Raw genomic sequence first — 19,690 nt, forward strand, 5'->3', positions numbered from 1 at the left:
ACCAGTACTAAAAGAGATTGTTCAAGAAATTTTAGCTTGGGTGATGACCAGTACTAAAAGAGATTGTTCAAGAAATTTTAGCCTGGGTGATGACCAGTACTAAAAGAGATTGTTCAAGAAATTTTAGCCTGGGTGATGACCAGTACTAAAAGAGCGATGAAGCTTAAAGAGGGGAATCAACCAAGAACCTACTGATCCAGAGTCTGACACTAACCACTCAGCCATCTCAACTGAAGCTTCCATTTGTAACATATGCTTCATTGCCATAACAAAATAATGTGCAAAGAAGATTCCTTACTACACATATTTGATTTGGGTATACATGAAAATAAACAAAGATGAAATGGTAAAATAATCTAACTTTATTGAAAAAACACTTCAAAAAGTAACATAATTATATTGCATTTAACACAAATGTAAACAAAATCCATTAACAAAAATGTTAAATTAAGCACAAGAATCATGGCAGTGACAAGGTATAAAAGAAATTAAGCCAAAAGCCTTAGGAGCAAATGCCAATGCTCGTCAATTTGTCCAAGCCCTTTGAGGCATAACTCAGCAAATATTTTAGTCAGAGTAATGGGACTTGCTTCATATACGCCTACAGGTTTACAGAGTTTCTTTTCAATATCTTAAACAATTTTCAAGTTACAGCCAACGGGAAAATACTGTTGCCGATGACAATAAGGAAATGACAAATAACACAACTAACGCAGACTAATACTTCAACTCGCTAAAAACAACAAAGAAAAGCTAAAAAATAAAAACAGCACCATTCGAGGCCACAAGTCTTGCCATACCTCAATTAAATGTCATATCAATTATACATATCTGATTATATTATCCTGCTCTTGATAATGCTAACGATTATTATACATGAAACTTACGCTTTTCTTTTTTAAATTCATCAATGGTCAGAACATAGAGCAGCTATGTGAATATTGCACAGGGGGGGAGAGAAGAACTGATGTCTTGCCATCTTAAGTCTGCCTCCTTCACTAAACCAGTGTAGCATTCACAGACCACAAGATGAAAAAAATGCTGTAGCACCATTCAATTTCACAGCTTTTGATTTTTCACAACTTCAGTTTATTAACAAGTGAAATTAAACGCAAAATGCATTCAATTGCATACGTATTCAATAATAAACTTTATTAAAATTCAAAAACAAAAACACGTTTTCACTAATCGGGAAATTTGTTAAAATAAATGCAAAGTGAAGATCTATTTAAAGTCCACATGTATAAAAAATATATATATGAAAATAAAAAGATGCTTATAAGTAAACTTGTTATTCTGACAAAATCCATCCCATCTTGTGAATAGGAAGAAATAATCCACATGGATTTGCTGCTTTCTTTGAGGTAAATCTTCAACATAACCATTAATAGTAGCCACTCTAAATCAGTCCCATCCTGTGGATAGAACATTGAGACATCGTCCACACAGAGTACCCGCTTTCTCAGCAGTAAATCTCCGACATCGCTCACACACGTACCTATCTGTGTCATTCAGGATGATCACATACTTCTCCGGACACAGGTACCCATCTGTAAACATATTATATTTTTATGATATGGGTAAGGATAAAGAAATAAGAGCATTGCAATCATTGAAGAGCATTGCAATCAGATACCAATGCCTGAGCGCATTTACAGGCAATTATATTGGAATGTCGGATGAACAGGCCAAAAACCTCAAACTAGTGCTAGCCATCAACAAATTTCAACAAGCTCCACTTTATTAAATCGAGAGTTTTGAGCAAGCCTGGAAAGCACTTTACCAGTACAGGCCTTGAAGGCTTGTGCTAATTTTGACCACTACATTTATTTTCAGTCGATATGGGAGCATATTTCAACTAAGGTTTGAGACAGAGTTATGCTAAAAAGATGTGTAGTGTCCTAGTTAAATGTGTAGTTCATGCTGAAAACACAGATGCTAACAGCAATGACTTAAGGGCTAAGACAATAACTTCACATATTCCTTTGAGTAACAGGCGTTAGAAAATAAAAAAAGCTACATTAAACTCTAAATATTTTTATAACAAGAATCAAAGATTATGAATGCAATATTTAGTTTCAGTTTCTTTTGTTTGGAAGGTGATTCGTTAATTAATAACCATTCTAATAAGTGACCAAGGTAAGGAAAATACCTTTCATATGGACATTACAGATGCCGTTGACAAGTTGAATATTGTCTGGTATCACATTTAGAGGCTCGTCCGTCAGCGCGGTGCTAGCAGTTTGTAGGAGTTCACATAGAGGGGAGAAGCTAGACGTCTTCTCCTGCTGAAACTCCTGCAGGTGTAAAAACTGTATTTAATATAAAGATGAAAACATTACCAATCATAACCTATATAACAAGGATGCGGTAAATGAATGCAAATGCTATATAAACAATTTTTCTAGCCAGACAAGGATGCAGCAAATGGATGTTAATGCTTATTAACAATTATTCTTTAAGCAGACAAGGATGAAGCAAACGGATATCAGTGCTTACTAACAAGTATTCTAACCAGACAAGGATGCTCCAGATCAAATGCATGTAAACAATTATTTTAACCAGAGTAATGACCCTTGCAAAATATGCTTAATGATAGTTCGCCAAAGGCAACCACAACATGAAGGCTAAGACAATACCTAGATTTCTTCTTCTCGAAAAACAGACAACTGAATGCAGTTATCATTGCCTTACACTGAGTTGGGAATGGAGCAATTGGCTGGTGTAGATAAACACATCAAACTCCACTGATGGCTCGTCATTGATGATATCATGTAGATGGTCCCGGATGTCTAGAGCAGGCTGCATTATGTGCTCAATGTCCGGGTTGTTCCACTCTGTGGGTAAATTTAGCCACCTGGTCTGGAAGATGCTCCATACGTCTAAATATACAAGCATTTACATGTATATACACATGTTGAGAAAAGCCCCCGTAATTTTAGTTGTCTTATAGAAACATGGTTCATATCACATATTGAGTAGTGTTCTGGACAAGATAAGTAACAAAGGGCAATAACTATGTAATTCTGAAACAGGGTTATGGTCCATGTAAACTTTACTTCCACTCATTGTGCTTTACCATTGTATGATGTTTATCTGAATTTCAACACGTAGATTTCAAGTGATGCTCAGGACAAGAAAAATTGCAACAGACCGAGTAACCAACCAGAGGGTGAATCTTAATATACCGTCTTACACTTTGTTTGTCTGAGGTATAAGCATTAGAGTACCATACCCTGTTTGTGCCTTGCAGGAGGGAAATTGTGATAAAGGTCCTCAGCAAGGTGGGGTAACACAGGGGCTAGACAACGAGTAATCACATGCAGCACGTGCCACTGAGCGGTTAAGCTGGAAAGTCTCCCTGCACTGTCGGTGGTATCACAGTAACACCTGTGTACATGAAAAGAGTGGTATTACAGTAATGTAATTCACCTATATCAGCACATGGATTTTGTTTCCTAAGAAATGGTTTTTATAAACCGATTTGTTATATAAGTACAAATCTGTTATTTTTTGCTGTTTTACATGAAAGCTATCAATTTGTCTTGGATCGGAACTATTTGCTGGTCATCAGCGTGAACTGTTCCCCTCTCGCGCTATGACATCATGGAAATTTCCAAATTTTAGATTTAGACTGCGTGTCAATAACATTTTTAAATGTTTCTAACACTTAGTTTAATTAAAATAATGATCAGATATTTTCATTGTCATTTTGGTAACAGTCAAAGACTTGTTATCATTCACGGGCAACAGTTCAGATGTAATCCCCTCCACCTTAAACAACAGTTTTGACTGTTACCCAAAAAACCTTGAAATAACTGTAAACTGTTCTCCTATTTGGACTACCCATGTTAAGAATACTTGAAAAAATAAAAATATACCTGTCTTTGACTAGTGTGGAGTAGAACTTGGACACTTCATTTGTACAAAACTGTACAGTGGTCTGCAGCAGTTTGGAGTACTCATAGTTCTCATAGAAGCCATCCACCTGTTAAAGCCAAACATGCTGTTTATGCATAAAACACAGATAGGCCAGGCCAAATTGATTCTATATTTAGTTTTACTAACTTATAAAATAAAATAAACCAAAATCTAAATAACTCAAGTAGATTTTCTAGAACTATGTTATTAAAAATAATTTGAGTAAAGAAGGATTTTATATGCAGGGAAAGTTACATTGACCTGCATATGTAAACTAATTATGATGCTTTCTTTATGATTCACATTGATAGAATCTACTACAAAGGGCATTTCTGGTAATGGGAATAAGATTTGTATTTTCTATGACACTCTGGTTTTTTCCAGCCAGGTAAATATGTTTTTAAATTGGACCCTGATGCTTAACATAGATTAAATTCGGTAGGGCCTTATCGTCCAGCCTAATAAATATCTGTGATTTTTCAGGCAAATCTTTTTTTAGAACTGCATACCAAAGGAATACATGGACATGAACTTTCAGTTGGCCTTGGTATCATAATCACCAGTGCAATAAAGAAAAGTTTATTGATAACTGGCAATAGTATAAAGGGGCTGTCTCACGTATGATTAAATAGCGAAAAAAAAAGAAAATTGTCGAAAACTGACAAACTTGGCATCGATGTGTACAATGCATTGAAACTTACTAACTGAAGTACCACATAGTTTAGCAGTTATTTCGTATTTTTCAATTAAAAAAGATTACTGGGTATGTCTACCAGGTAGAATTCATTCCTTATGCGTGATTGGCTAGTCAGTGTTATCACGTGATATTACCGAGGCAGGTGTATAGCTTAATTATGTCACCCAATTAGAATAAGCCTTTGTAGCGCAGTGAGTAAGACACTGGTCTTCAATTTTGGCGACGCGGGTTCGAACCCGGTCTCTGACACAATTTTTTTTTTTTTACATTTTGGTACTTTTTTTACAATTATGATATCAAAGCGTAACACATTCTATTAGATAATTGTCCTGAGATTTGTTACAGAAAAAAACTTTTTTTGGTGCCAATCTGTGACACAGTCCCTTTAAGCCCGGAATTATAAATATTCTGGTTTTCCCAAGCTAATCCTCCGGTACAAACAAAATTATACCGTTTTAATATACACACGTTACTTCGGAAACAATGGAGTCATTGGTCTGTAACATGAATTTCAATAGCTCGAAATTCACCATTTATTTGAACCGCCATGGGAAAACCCAGTTATGGAAATTCCGGGCTATATGTATTTGTTTGGCATTTTGTAGGTCTGTTCTGTCTGTAGTTGACAATTCAAAAGAAAAACCTGAAAGGGTTTTGAATATTTCACAATTCCAAATATCTTTCTTACATTTAAATTTCTTATCTACAATGCATACCACCCCAAATACCTTGCTGGCATACTGGTAAAGTCTGTATAGAAGGAGCTTGTCCTGGGGCCAGAGAGACCCATACTCTACCACGGGTCCATCATTCCGACAGCTTACATTTCCCAGTAGAAACCTCAATGTTCCCCGTAACTACAAAATACACATGACCAAATGTAGGGCAATTGACAAAACATCATATACAGATAGGTCATTTGGGCCATTTACAAGAGTCATATCAATTCTTTATTGATGGACTAAGCCATTGACTTACAACTGGTTCCCGGTTAAATATATTTAGCTTATTTCAAATTACACACAGGAACATGTGAATTTACCCCGTACAGTTCCTCTCGTATGTTATCCAGCGTGGTGGAGCCAATGTTACTGATACTCTGTAGGTTCGAGATTGCCGCCCACCAGCGCAAAACATCCGCCCCATACCCTGGCTCTTTCTTTTGGTCCTGTTGTAAATTACACTTAAATTAGATTTAACTACTTATATGCATTTGCATGTGTTCAACATTACTTAAAAAAAAAATATTCGCCTTATTTTTCTGAAAAAATCATGTTGTTCATTAAAATCAAATGAATTTCATACAAAAGGCTTTCAAGAGCTGCGGAGCATAGGCCAATCTCATGTGTTCTTGTTTCTTCAGGCAAACATGAGCATGACTCAATCATTATTAAAGTCACAGCTATGCGCCTTCCAATAAATGTGCGTATTGTCTCGACAACATATGCACCAAATTGCATTTGAATCTCTTACATGTTTCTTTTAACTTAAGCAAAATAGTTTTGCACAATACCAGGAAATCTTTAATTCTGAAAATTTGAATTGAGAGATTTGCTCTATATAAAACCACATTAAAGATACAATAACTAAATTTAAATAAAAACAATCTGTTAAATACACTACCTTTCCCCCATGTATGACTTTGTCTGGGTCAATTACATTTCCGAGTGACTTGGACATCTTTCTCCCCTCCTCATCCATTGTAAACCCATGGACAACCAGACTCCTGTGGAAAAAGGGGAGGTTACATATGTTAGCATCCAGAAAAAGAAGGTGTTGCAAGAAAAATCTCTGCACCAGGGACTGCTAAATGACAATGTCAAGAGTGTGATTTTGTACTGAGACAGAAAAAAAATGCATACATGTACGAACTCACTTGTATGGTGCTCGGTCATGTAAAGCAACAGATGTAAGGAGAGAAGACTGGAACCAGCCACCAAACTGGTCGGTCCCCTCCATGTATACATCTGCCTGCTGGCCACGGGCTGGAATAAATAGTTGACATTAACCTGTATGATACTCTGTTCAGTTAAAAAAGATTGAAGACTGGAACAAGCCCCCAAACTGGTCGGTTCCCTCAATGTATTCATCTGCGTGCTAGCTAGAGCCTGGAATAAAAAGTTGACATTAACCTGTGTGGTGCCCTCATCACTCTAGTTAAAAGCAAATGATGACTGGAACCAGCCCACAAACCAGTCAGTTCCCTCAATCATCAATGTATACATCTGCTGGCCAGGGGCTGGAATAAATAGTTGACATTAACCTGTGTGGTGCCCTGTTCAGATATAGAAGAAAAGACTGGAACCAGCCCACAAACCAGTCAGTACCAACCATGTTTACAACTGCCTGTTAGCCATAGGCTGAAATAAATAAACCAGATATTGAGGTTGTCTCTGTCCGGCTCATACTATGTTCTACATTCTAGATGTTGATGTTCATGTTTATTCACTAAACAAATAAACAGCGTATCAAAACAATGATCACATACTGAGTGCAGTCGCTAATGAAGATCAATTGTCAAACCAATTATGGAGACTGTCTCTACTCTGTTTATAGTCAGTTGTACATGTATAATTATATTAGTTGCTATGCATGACACCAGTTGATATATCATTCATGGACCCAAACAACAGATATCACCTACCAAGAACAGCTGCCCACGAGGATCCGCTGTCAAACCAGATATCGAGGATGTCCCCACCTTTCTCAAAGTCGCCACACTTGCCATGGCCTCCCTACAAGTGAAACACTCATGTAATACTCTCTCAAAGTTGCCACACTCGCCATGGCCTCCCTGCAAGTTAAACACACATGCAAGAATCTCTCAAAGTTGCCACACTCGCCATGGCCTCCCTACAAGTTAAACACACATGTAGGACTCCTGAGAGTTACATTAAGGTGTCTGATGTACAATTATTTGGATGCCTAGAGATGCCATAGTATTTTAGTATCATTTGAAAGTGTTTGATGTTTAGAGAAAGTATATGTATACATATTACCAGAAGAAAAAAGTACAAACAAGCTTTTTAGTCTTAAAAATTGATTGCAAAATAGGTCTTTTCACACCCCAATTCAGTTGAAATAAAGAAAACAAATCGGAAAAACTTTAATTACAATGGTTTTTCAGTCATTTTAATAACATATAAGTAATCAGAAATCAATAAAAATTGTATTGGGTCACTGCCAAATATTTGACCCTTTGGTGGAAATAATAATGAGAGCAACAAAATGTAAGCAAACTATCATTTGCTTTTGCAGTCAGTCAAGGAGCATAACCATATCATAAAATATTTAAGACAGACTAATGGGACTTTCTGCACATGTAGTCATTGTGTGTACCCTGTATGTATTCATAAATTAATTTTGGATGTCAACCACACCAATGAAATGACTTTAACTCAACTGTTTTCTGGAACAGACAAGCTAAAAATGACAAGAGCTGTGAAGGAAAAATGCTTTTTCCCACAATCGTTTGTTGAACAATAGATAGCAATTCAGTTATGAATGTCATGTTATGAATTTTAAATCTTATCAAGTTGAACTTCACTTAATATAATGCAAATTAAATTGTACAGTAAACATAGTATGAGCATACCTGGTCAAGAAGCGACTGTGGTAAGAGTTCTTCATGAGGCAGAGACCACCAAATACCAGACCCTTGTTTTGCTATCAGCTCACCGATATGGGATATTATGGCTCTGGAAAGTAAAACAAAGTGTATGTATAGACGGTATGATTTCATATAAAAGGACCTTTAAACATTCTTGTCTGTGGTAAAAGCAGAACCATACTTTATAAACATAACATCAATACATACTAGTGATACTACCCCCTTAGCAATCCATTGTCTAATGGTAAAACACCCCAGGGTAGTGAACATTGATTATTTACAGGTGTCTTTGGTTAAAGTAGTACTATACTTTAATACCATTACATCAATACATTCTAACCCCTTGGCGATCCGTGGTCTAATTGTAAGGCATTTGACTGTCCACCCAAGGTAGTGAACACTGATTTATTAACATGTCTTTGGTCAAAACAGAAACCATTATTAAATACCATAACATCCATACAAACCAGATCCGTTGAAGACAATTGACCGTCCATCAGAGGGTTGCAGGTTCAATCCCTTGCCACACCATTCAGAAATATTAACCGTCTTTTTGGAGGAAGGTTCAAAGGGGTCCCATTTGACATTGCTATACACAGACACATGTTTAAGAATCAGAGTGACATTATGTCTGTGCACTATCACCAACCACCTAACACGACTACCTTATACTCTCACTGAGGCCGAAGACCTTAGATTGACTGATGATGTCATAAAAATGTACACCTGCATCCCAAAATTAGACTAAAAATCTTTTACACCCACCTATCCACTAGAGGTTCATGCGTGTGTCTGTTATAGAATACAGGGATAGGCACACCCCAAACACGCTGTCTGGAGATGCACCAGTATGTACGGGCCCCCAGCATAGACTCCATCCGTGCCTCCAGGTGGGAGGGAACTACCTTCACTGACTTCAAACACTTCTGTGGAGACAAAAACAGAAAATGATGAGTCATTTTTTAAACTTGTTTCTGTTTTCCATTATCATCATCAAATTTTAAAACCTTGTGGACATCATGGAACATATCCAATATCCCCATCCTTAGACATCCCTCAGTAATTCCATTTAATCTATTGGGTAACTTATGTTACAGTCCAACCACAACACTCATTATTTACTCATAAAACTAAGTTAAATCTAAACAGCTCATTAGCCCCAAAAAACAGCATAAAACACACAAAAGAGCAGAAAATGCACAGTAAAAGCATTCTTTTTTATGAAGTTAAAACTCTCTCAAGTTTTTATGTATTTCAGTTTCATCATATCACATGCAGATTTTCAGCAAAAAATAAGACAAAAACGAACTGTACTGATTTTACATCATTGAGAACTTAAAGATCAAAATATCAGAATTAATTTGAATCAGGTGTCTTCATGAACATGCACGATTCAGTCACAAAACATTTATCTAAACAAACCAGGGCTTTGTCATGAAGTGCCCGTGTGTCTATGAACCACTGCCGACTGGTGCGGATGATCACAGGTAGTTTTGTTCGCCAGTCGTAAGGGTAACTATGAGTGAAAGGCTCTCTATGAAGCAGGCTTCTCCCAAGGCACTCCAACACTAAAATGACAAGAAGAGATAAATGGACAAGAAATCATCCAAACCTGATATACGGAATGTTTCACATTTTGTAACATTAACTTTTTGAAAGATACAAATTGTTAATAACATGATTTAATAAATTAAACTGAAAACAGTCTTGCAGCTAATACAATATATTAACATTTCAAATTATTGAAAAAAGAACTTGTCTTTGTTACTTCATATTAACAAACTAATATTACTGCTTGCACCATGTTTGATAAGGTTTCCTTGGTTGTTGTCTATAATTCATTAACTCCCATATCTGAATGATAACAAGAAGGCGGAGCTCAACTGCGGTATAACTATCATGTGGATAAATTACAACGCTTTTCACTTATACACATGCTGGTTATTGAATGTTGTCCTTTGACAACAAAACATTTCTTAACTAAATACCCTTTTGGGTGCAATTATGCTTAATACCACTTTGCAGTTGTACACCCTGACTGGCTTCCCTGCAAGCTGGGAACCAGACGAAACAGTTGAGGTCAAAAGGTGATAGGTCAAGTTACATAATACCATAATACCAGACGGTATCCAACCAATCAATGACATACCTGTGTTCTCAGTTGCCTCCCCCTGCACTGGCTTCCCTTCCAGCTTGGAACCAGCAGACTCTGTATAGCAACTGTTGTCATCCACCAGCACACGCTGAATGAGAATAGAGGCTTTTATACAACAATCATTCATCTCAGACAGGGATTATTTACTCCATATAGCAGAGGTGTTAATAGGTGTTTTGACCTCTGAAAACTTCTCTGAAACCATGCAGTTCCAACTTAATTTTTTGAACCATAATCTTTGGTGAGAGGTGGACATCTATTGAAACCATGTCACCATAACAGTTAAGACCATACTGAAAGGATGACAATATTAGCAAAAACCTTACTGGTCTCTGATTGATGGTGGGGGATGTACGTTACTTTATGATGCCCTTGAGAGTATTAATCTTGTTAGGTTGTAGTATATGACAGACAGACAGAATTTAACCCTGGTTTAAGCTACTCTTGTTCTTTGGTGTACATAAGTGTATAATACTTTCACATGGAGCCAGGTTTTACATCAAATTCTGCCGATGGTTAGTATTTTTAGTGGTAAGGTGCAGGTCCTGGGTTGACAGTTAAGTGTCTTACCACTAGACCACGGTTGTGCTATAACTGATTGATTACAACTTACAACATCTATATCATGCTGTTTAGCCAGGTGGAAGTCATCATGGCCATGTGATGGGGCTGTATGGACTAATCCTGTGCCTTTATTTGCAGTCACATGACCTCCTGGCAGAAAAGGCAGCTCCTCATTGGTCAATGGGTGCATGTAGGTGGCACCTTCCAGGTCACTTCCTGAATGGGAACAAACTGAGTATGAGAATAAACCTGAGCAGTTTTGAAGCAAAGAGACATATGCAAGTATCAGTACAATTTCCTTTTGACCTTCACCTAATATCAAAAGTAACAATTATCTTATCAAAGAAAGAAGGTTGGTTCAATGAACAAAAACATATTGATTTTAAGCAACAGCATCTCACCTTGTACTTTTTCAATCAATTTAAGATCCTTTCCAGTAATGGTTGCTAGTTTTTCAGCAAAGCTGTCTTCACAAATGTACACATCTGATGTACCAGTCTCTTTAAGTAAAACATAGCTGAAATATGTGTGTAAAACTGATGAAAAAGAGCAAAATTATTTCAAAACTTGGTGTTAAAGCAACTAAAGGTATACATCTAAATAAAATTGTTCATAAATCTTCTAGTTTTCAAAACGCAGTCATTTTAATAACTTCAATCTTTTAAATAAATGATTCAATGTTGATTGTTATGAGGCACAAAGTATATCACAAGAATGAAACCAAAATGATGTGTGTAACAACAACTTACTTTATGTTTTCTCCATAAGCTAGAGCCTGGTTAGCTGGTAAGGTCCATGGCGTTGTAGTCCATATGACAGCATACACATTATTATCTATTCAAACAAAAATGATTATTCAAATAAACACATGTTTTTTGTTTACATGCATTCATGCAAAATGGCCGACCAGTATGCTATTGGTCAGTGACCTTATATCATTGTTAGAATATGAATTGTTTCCTCACTCCTCAACATGTCTACATCTTGTACGGTATATCAAAAAATGTTCAATAACCTCAGTTATGACCAAATTTTGTTATGTAGATGGTACCTTTTCCAACATTTTGTGTTAACATATTTATAAAGCTTTTAGAATTTGGGCAGCGTCGGCACCGGTTTACATTCTTTATACTTCATGTATGTCATGGAAGATGCACTGAGAAAATCTCGTTTCAATGAATATGCATGAAGCAGGGGAGACAACTCTTTTTCCAATGAATTCAAATGTTACAACTGAATATTCTTCAATAACCCAATAGTGTCAATAGCTGCCAAGCTGTCTTGACTGCAGTCATAAACTGTTGTACTGAAAAGGCAGACCTGTTTCAATTTCAGTTTTCGCTAGAACTATATCAACGTAAAATTGTTACAAGGTTAAATCAGTATTGATCAAAGTTAGTTATTGGTACTAACCTGTACTAAGCAATGGAGGTTTTCTGACTAGAGGCAGGCGAACATACACAGATGTGCTAACATGTTTCTCATTGTATTCCAACTCTGACTCGGCTAGCGCAGTTCTGAAATATGCCGGAGCATCAGTAAACTGCAGTAATCTGCTTTCATTGATGAACATCAATACCTGCCTAGACTTGTGGCAGCTTTACTTTCTGAGTTGAATTCATGCATTTAATTGATGAGGATAGTTTTAAGCAAATCATAACTTATGATCGTAAATATTAATCAAGTCTTTGATCGTAAATATTAATCAAGCCTTTGTTTAATTTATTGGCAAAAACATCAAATGACCAGTATCTAGATATATTTCATATAAATTGTTTTTTTGTGTGACTCACAACAAACTACTGCAGCTTTTTTATATGTTACATTAGCCTGTTTCATTAAAGAATTTAGTCAAAGAGTGCAATTATGATATCAAAGTGTCATATTTTGGTTATTTTTTTTATATATTTATAAGAGCTATACTTGGACACTAGTAAAGAAAACATCGTTGAGGAAATGAAAACCCCCACCAAGTTGCCATCTTGGATGTTCCTACAGATATAAGATTTATGAAGTTACGACTAATTACCTTTAATGAAATGGGGCTTCAGGAATCTTTAAGATCTATACTTAACACACTGACATACCTAGAGGATGGTGACCAATAAACTGGCATTACATCTTGATAAATATAACCCTGAAATGGTACCAAATAATCAACAATTTATTAGTAATACATCATATGAAAAGCTTCAGATCTTTGAGTTGTTTGACTGAGTAACAATCCTAATTAAGAATCTGATCAATTTGATAACTAAACATCTTTCCTTAGACTACAAACACCACATGCACTAAAAATCTGAAAAATGGCACCAATATTGGGTTTATTTTCTGGAACACATGCGGCCACTTTATTTTTTTTAAACATCAAAGCGAAGTCATCTTCATTGAAAACATCAAAGATCTATTTAAATTAAAGGTAAATCTAAATTCTAACACTGAACAAAATCAAGATAAGTACTTTCTCATGTAGTCTTGAAAATATGTCAATCTGTGCTGCCTCGTATTGTGGGTTGAAAGTGAAGTAAGGTTTATCCCAATCAGCCATTACGCCCCAACGCTTGAATCCTTCCATCTGCACTTCAATAGCACTCTCAGCAAACTTCTGTGCTGAAATTTCAGAATATATACACATGATTAAAGCTGCATGATAGTAAATGAATATTTTTGTGTTAAAAAGTACTTATACAAGAAAAAGTGAGTATATTAAAACCATTTGCTTAAACTTTCTGACCAAAAGATGTCCGTCAAACATTATGTCACCTGAGCATTAATAATAGTTGCAACAAGTTTTTCAGGAATGTGAGGACAAGTAATTAGAGATTTGACATGTGGAGGAAATTTTCGTAAGACTGTTATTATGGACATGAGAGTGGTTTAGCGACTAGCCGTAAAGGTGTTCAAATCTCACCAAAGAGGTTCTCATGACGTCCCAAAAAAGATATATTGATGGTTTCTTATCTTCTTTAACGTTTGATAACAATTAAGCTTAAAGAAATTAAGTATAAACTAAACTGAAGAGTAATGGAGGGTACAGTGTGCCCTGATGGGCAATGATATCAGTACAGGCATCTTTTCACTATACCATGTATTAAAGTGCCACTCTTATTCAAAATCAATATATACACATGTATAACAAACATCAATTTTGACTGATAAAGTTTATTTTTAGTATTGTTCTAGGTACTTTATGAAGAAGCTTTATATCAGGGAAAATTATTGCTAATTTAATTGAATTGGAAATGAAATTTCTAGGAATTGTTACATGTCAAAATTTGGAATTCTTCATGATTTTTACGAAATTTTGCCATAGGAGAATGGGTTGGAAATTTCTGACGAATGTGATGTCTTAAAAAAGACCTGATTATGGCCACAATAGGGCCTATTTTAACACATAAAAACATCCGGACACTTTATTTACCTTCATCTCTGATCTGTAAGGGGGTGAGTTTAAGGTGAGCCTTCCCCTGTAGAGCTTTGAGCTCAATGGGCAGACCATGGCAGTCCCAGCCAGGGACATAGTGAACTCTGTGGCCCCGCATCACATGGTAACGGTTGACAATGTCCTTCAGGACCTGAAGAAACAACAATGCTTGAATATCAAATTGTACCATATTGGAGAGTGTTTCCTTCATTTCTGTTTAATAATACATTCAAGGGGTACAATATAGATTACACTTGATGCACTATTATGTTAAACTCTTTTGTTTTTGATAAAAAAAAAAGCTAAAAAAAAAAAGCATGCGATATGTGTACAGATAAAAAGTGGTATACATATATATAGCAAACTTAGGCAAAAAATCGTCGAATTCAACCACCCCCATCGCCAAATCATCCTTTTGGGTACTTCATCATCATAAACATTCATGTCAAATTTATTGGCAATTTTGTAATGCTTGGTACTCTGGCCTGGACGAGGTAAAGTCCTATCAACAGTACTCATTTCAACTAAGTGTGACCTTGCCCTTTAATGTACAGATCTGGGTCTTGTGCATGACACACCCCCTCATCATATTGAACCTTAATGGCATTTTTATTTTAAATCCAATCATGCATGGCAAAGATAAAGGATGTACACACTTACGCACGCACATACACAGAACCACAATTGTAAAAGCTATGTCAAGTTCACTACAAACCACTTCAGCAAAAATCATTGAAAGTTCACATCTGTGATGACTAGGGGCCAGGTATTAGGAAAAAGTATATCCAAACTTTATAAAAAAAATAACCATTTTCTTATTTTCCCAACTTTGGAACTTATAACAGTAATTTTCCCAAAAGCAAAATCAGTAAAATTATTTCCCCCCAAAAAATAAATGCAACTATCAATATCTTATTTTATTATAGCTGTTCCATTATCATGTCCATGGTAAATTTACTGTTAACAACTCTGAAACATCATTAATGGCACTTGAAAATAACTTAATAGTGTAATCAATAATTACACTTCACAACAAATGCAAACTTATCAGTATTTTCTGGGGATTTTAAATGCATTTTAACATTTATTGTCATATGTATATGATGACAAGTAAAACACTTCAATGCAACAGTTAAATGCAAATAAATCAACACAATATTTTTGTTATATAATATATATTGTTCAAAGTGAGGTTCAAAAATAAAACTGAATGTTTTTCAAATGTTTTTTCTTTAAATACACAAAAAGTTATACACAAACATTGATATACATGTTACTGTAATAAGAAAATATTAAAGACATGCTCACCTTGTTAAGAGCATGGCCAACATGGGGTTTGCCATTGGCATATGGAGGCCCATCATGCAAGATAAACTCAGGACCTCTGTTATGGTGTCTCTGCCATTCATACAAACTTCCAAATCTACACAGCTAAAAGGAAGATTGAGAAACAAAGGTAATAACATTATTGATTGTGTGGGATTGCATAATGTCAAATCAGATGCCCAAATGGATAAATTGTAAAAAAATGTATCATGCTGTTCTCTCATAAGCTGTTAAAATACAACAATTGATGATGATGGAGTTGATGATGAATATGATGATGAATATGATGATGATGATGATGATGATGATGATAATGATGATGATGATGATGATGATGATGGAGTTGATGATGAATATGATAAATATGATGATGATGATGATGATGATGATGATGATGATGATGATATTTAGTTTGTTTGTTTCAAAGGCTACCAGACAAATCGGCCCCTTACCAAATCGGCCCCTAGCTCAAACGGTTACCTTTTCGGCCCCTTACCAAATCGGCCCCATCCCGTAGACGTTTCGGCCCCTGATTACCGAGACGTTTCGGCCCTTATTTTTATTTTATTTTTTATATCTAAATTTATTGTTTAAGTAAAAAACATGTAATTTCATTTTATTCTTTTTAATAGATAAAGCTTTATACATGCATACAAAGGTATAGATAAAAATTAGATTTAAAGAAAATATCTGTACACTTGAAAACATATTTTTATTTTATTTCTAAATATAAGTAAAAAACATGTAATTTCATTTTTTTATTTTAAGAGACAAAGCTATATACATGCATACAAAGATATAGATAAAAATAGATTTAAAGAAAATATCTGTACACTTGAAAACATGTAAAGATTTATTCACGAGATATTTTTATAAGACGAAATAGAGTTGAAGAAGAAATGTTTAAACTTCATTTTTTTTTAAATAATCTTTATATATTATACATAACTATGTTGCTAATATTATGTATAATGACATGTCCATTGTCTAACATCAGTCTTGACCAAACACCTATCGCCCGCCGTAGATGGCACCAACATTTTTCAGGAACTCCTCGCAGGTGACCTTATGCGAATCGTATGAGTCCCACTCATCCATGATCCTGGCGTTGATGTCCCTGTAACGCTCTCGATATAAGTTATAAATTTTATGAAATTCAGTTATTTATATTCAAATCAGGTATATATAAGGATGGAAAAAAAAACTATTATTAATCTTATATCGAATACGTATGCAAAACCATACTGGCTTAAACGGTGATTTTAGACAGACGGTCTTATGGCGAATTGTCACATTCCACAGAGGTATCAGGCGTTGAAATTGTGACACTTTGTGTTTACAAGCTTATAAATACGTCTACAAGGTTTGTTCCGACTTTCCCAACCGCTAATTCTCACACTTAAAGATTAATACCACTTATCTCTTCGCACCTCAAACAGAATATTATTTCACTTTTTTTATTACGTATATATTGTTTTACTCTTTTTAAAATGCATTTGAACTATCAAGTTGTATCTTGTTTGCAATTCATATCTATAAAACAAACATTATTTCCTAATTATGTTTAGATAAAACACTAATTGTCAAAAATAATAATTAATAATTATTCTGGAGCAAAGTATACCACATAGATAACAAATTAATGGTTAAAATGTAAAAGGCATTTTTAAAAAACGCAACACGTTTAAAACAAATGGTACCCACTTTTAGAAACGATTTAATATATATACTTACGTTGTTTATATTACTCAAATCTTCTTCAATCAACTCTAAATAACATTAACAAATTAAAGACAATTATTCATTCACACGTCTTTGAATGTCTTTTTCACACCCACAACACTAACAGTTTGCCTTGCAAAAAAGAACGCATGGTTAAAAGACAAATTTTCTTTGAAGTCTTTAATGATCAATTAATAATTAACAGTTATAACAAATAAAATTTCTTAGATTTTCTAACATTTTATATTAAAAATCAGGGTTAATAGTTATTTAGTTTTTTTATTATATTTTTATATCAGTCATATCAATGTTTTTCATGCATATCTGTCTATTTTTAAATTTAAAGATTTTATTTACAACTTATTAACAGATCTCATTGACATTTATAAGTCGACCTACAATGTTTTTCTTTATACTCAAGATAAAAAAATAAAATAAAATTAAGGGGCCGAAATGTCTCTATTGAAAATCACTAAGGGGCCGAAACGTCTCGAGTCATTTTAATTAAGGGGACGAAATGGCAGGGCCGAAACGTCTTAGGGGCCGATTTGGTAGTAGGCCGATTTGGTAAGGGGCCGATTTGTCTTGCTCCCGTTTCAAACACATGTAGGTCAACTGGGCATATCACATATAAGCTGATAATGATGTTGGTAATTATAAATGTGTCCCCAGTTTTGTCAAAGCAACATCTTCACAAGTTACTTAAACTGCTCAATATCTTAATTTAGTCAAAAAATGGGGTTAATCTAGTTAAAGAAATTTTTACAAAAATGGAGACATTTTGACTGAAGATATGAAGTTTTTATCTAAATATGTTTGATTGTAAATCACAAGAGAATTGCTATTATTTATCTATCTATCTATATATTCAATCTATCTATCTATTCAATCACAGATCTATATGTTAATAGTAATTTATCTCTATATTGTTTCTCCCACAGAGGCAGGTGTGTTATTATGACACACCCATTAGTCCAAATAATTGTACGTTGGCGGATTTTTTTTTAGATTTTTGATATGGCAAATCCTTCACGTACAAATTGTTTAGTATCAAAAGTGGGTAGTTGTTCCGATCAGGATTCCGGGTTAAAGCATATAGAGTCTATAAAATATCATAAAAACAAGAAATATTACCAGATAATGTTATTTTATATTAGTTCCGTACACAAAAAATAAATATCCAACTTATAATTATGAGTTTGACGGCTTTTTTTTCATTTCATTCTGTCAAAACATAACGATATATACATGAAGGGCACCTGCAAGGCTTCAGGGCACAGTTTTAAATCGCTCGGAACATTTCGGCCATGGCCGAGTTGTTACGATTGTATAACGAGGTCTATCTCGAAGCTTTGGAGGAGGCCGAGTTATTACGATTGTATCGAGTTGTTCCCCTTCGCATAATTGTTTTCTGTGTCAGTCAACTTTCGTTTTATTGGAAAGGTAAACAACTTGTTTTAATGCATTAAATGCTTGTTTAGTGCAAAATTACATTTCACTTACATGGTAAAATATGAATATAACTCTTAATGATCAATTTCAACCATAAAATACTTCACTTAAAACAATTTCAATATTTTCAAAACACCCCCGTTTTTTGCACATTCCCGTTTAGACGTTAGGGATTGGAAGAATCCTGTATAACACGTCTATTATTTTAGACTAGACACACCCTATGACCACCCCACCCCCATGAAAAATAAATAAATAAAAAAATCCCAGGTTTAATAATAATGGTGGGGGAACTGTAGCAAGTTATAACTAACAATTTTAAAGCAAATATTATAAAAAAGCAGTTTCAAAAAACATGAGGGTGTGTGGTCATTTGGGTGTGTCATAACAACCATCTCTGCCCCTGTGGTTGCTCCTATTGATGTATATTTCCTTGCAGAGACAATGACATCCAATGGCAGTTCAAAAACTAACTCAATTTATTGATTGGCAAAACTTATTCACAGACCGATTGGAGTTCTTTTTCTCTCGTTGATGCATCCTTCAATGATATTGGGAACTGAGTTTTGGGCAAATTCAGCGTCCTTGTGTACTTTTTAGATTTTTTCCCTGCACCAGACTTTCCTGTAAAGAGTCTGCGTCCGTGCAACATATAAATATTACGAGCAGACGGATGAATAAAATCAAACGCAAGTGCTGAAAACATACTGAGACCTATTTTCATATTAAAATATGGTATCTTGTCAAAATTCATGATTTGGAGTGGGCGCAGACATCTTGGGCATGCTATAATTATTTATCGAATGCTGTACTTCGAAC

The 19,690-nt window shown here is 35.0% G+C and overlaps 1 protein-coding gene across 1 annotated transcript; it reads right to left on the bottom strand.

Annotated features, from left to right (window-relative positions):
- Window positions 1–353: 353 nt before the first annotated feature.
- On the bottom strand, window positions 354–19,646 carry LOC128221200 (isoleucine--tRNA ligase, mitochondrial-like). Its single transcript, XM_052929681.1, has 23 exons — window positions 19,380–19,646; window positions 15,680–15,802; window positions 14,369–14,522; window positions 13,409–13,557; window positions 13,035–13,084; window positions 12,361–12,464; window positions 11,697–11,781; window positions 11,349–11,464; window positions 10,997–11,163; window positions 10,378–10,471; window positions 9,651–9,796; window positions 8,994–9,154; window positions 8,214–8,316; window positions 7,263–7,353; window positions 6,495–6,603; window positions 6,242–6,344; window positions 5,661–5,786; window positions 5,347–5,475; window positions 3,882–3,988; window positions 3,236–3,390; window positions 2,695–2,882; window positions 2,153–2,297; window positions 354–1,550 (listed from the first exon to the last, which is right to left on the bottom strand). The coding sequence occupies exons 1-23, from the start codon at window positions 19,623–19,625 to the stop codon at window positions 1,405–1,407; spliced, it is 2,997 nt and encodes a 998-aa protein (XP_052785641.1). The 5' UTR covers window positions 19,626–19,646; the 3' UTR covers window positions 354–1,404.
- Window positions 19,647–19,690: the final 44 nt, after the last annotated feature.

This window comes from Mya arenaria, chromosome 16 (genome assembly GCF_026914265.1).
Source record: "Mya arenaria isolate MELC-2E11 chromosome 16, ASM2691426v1".
NCBI lineage: Eukaryota > Metazoa > Mollusca > Bivalvia > Myida > Myidae > Mya > Mya arenaria.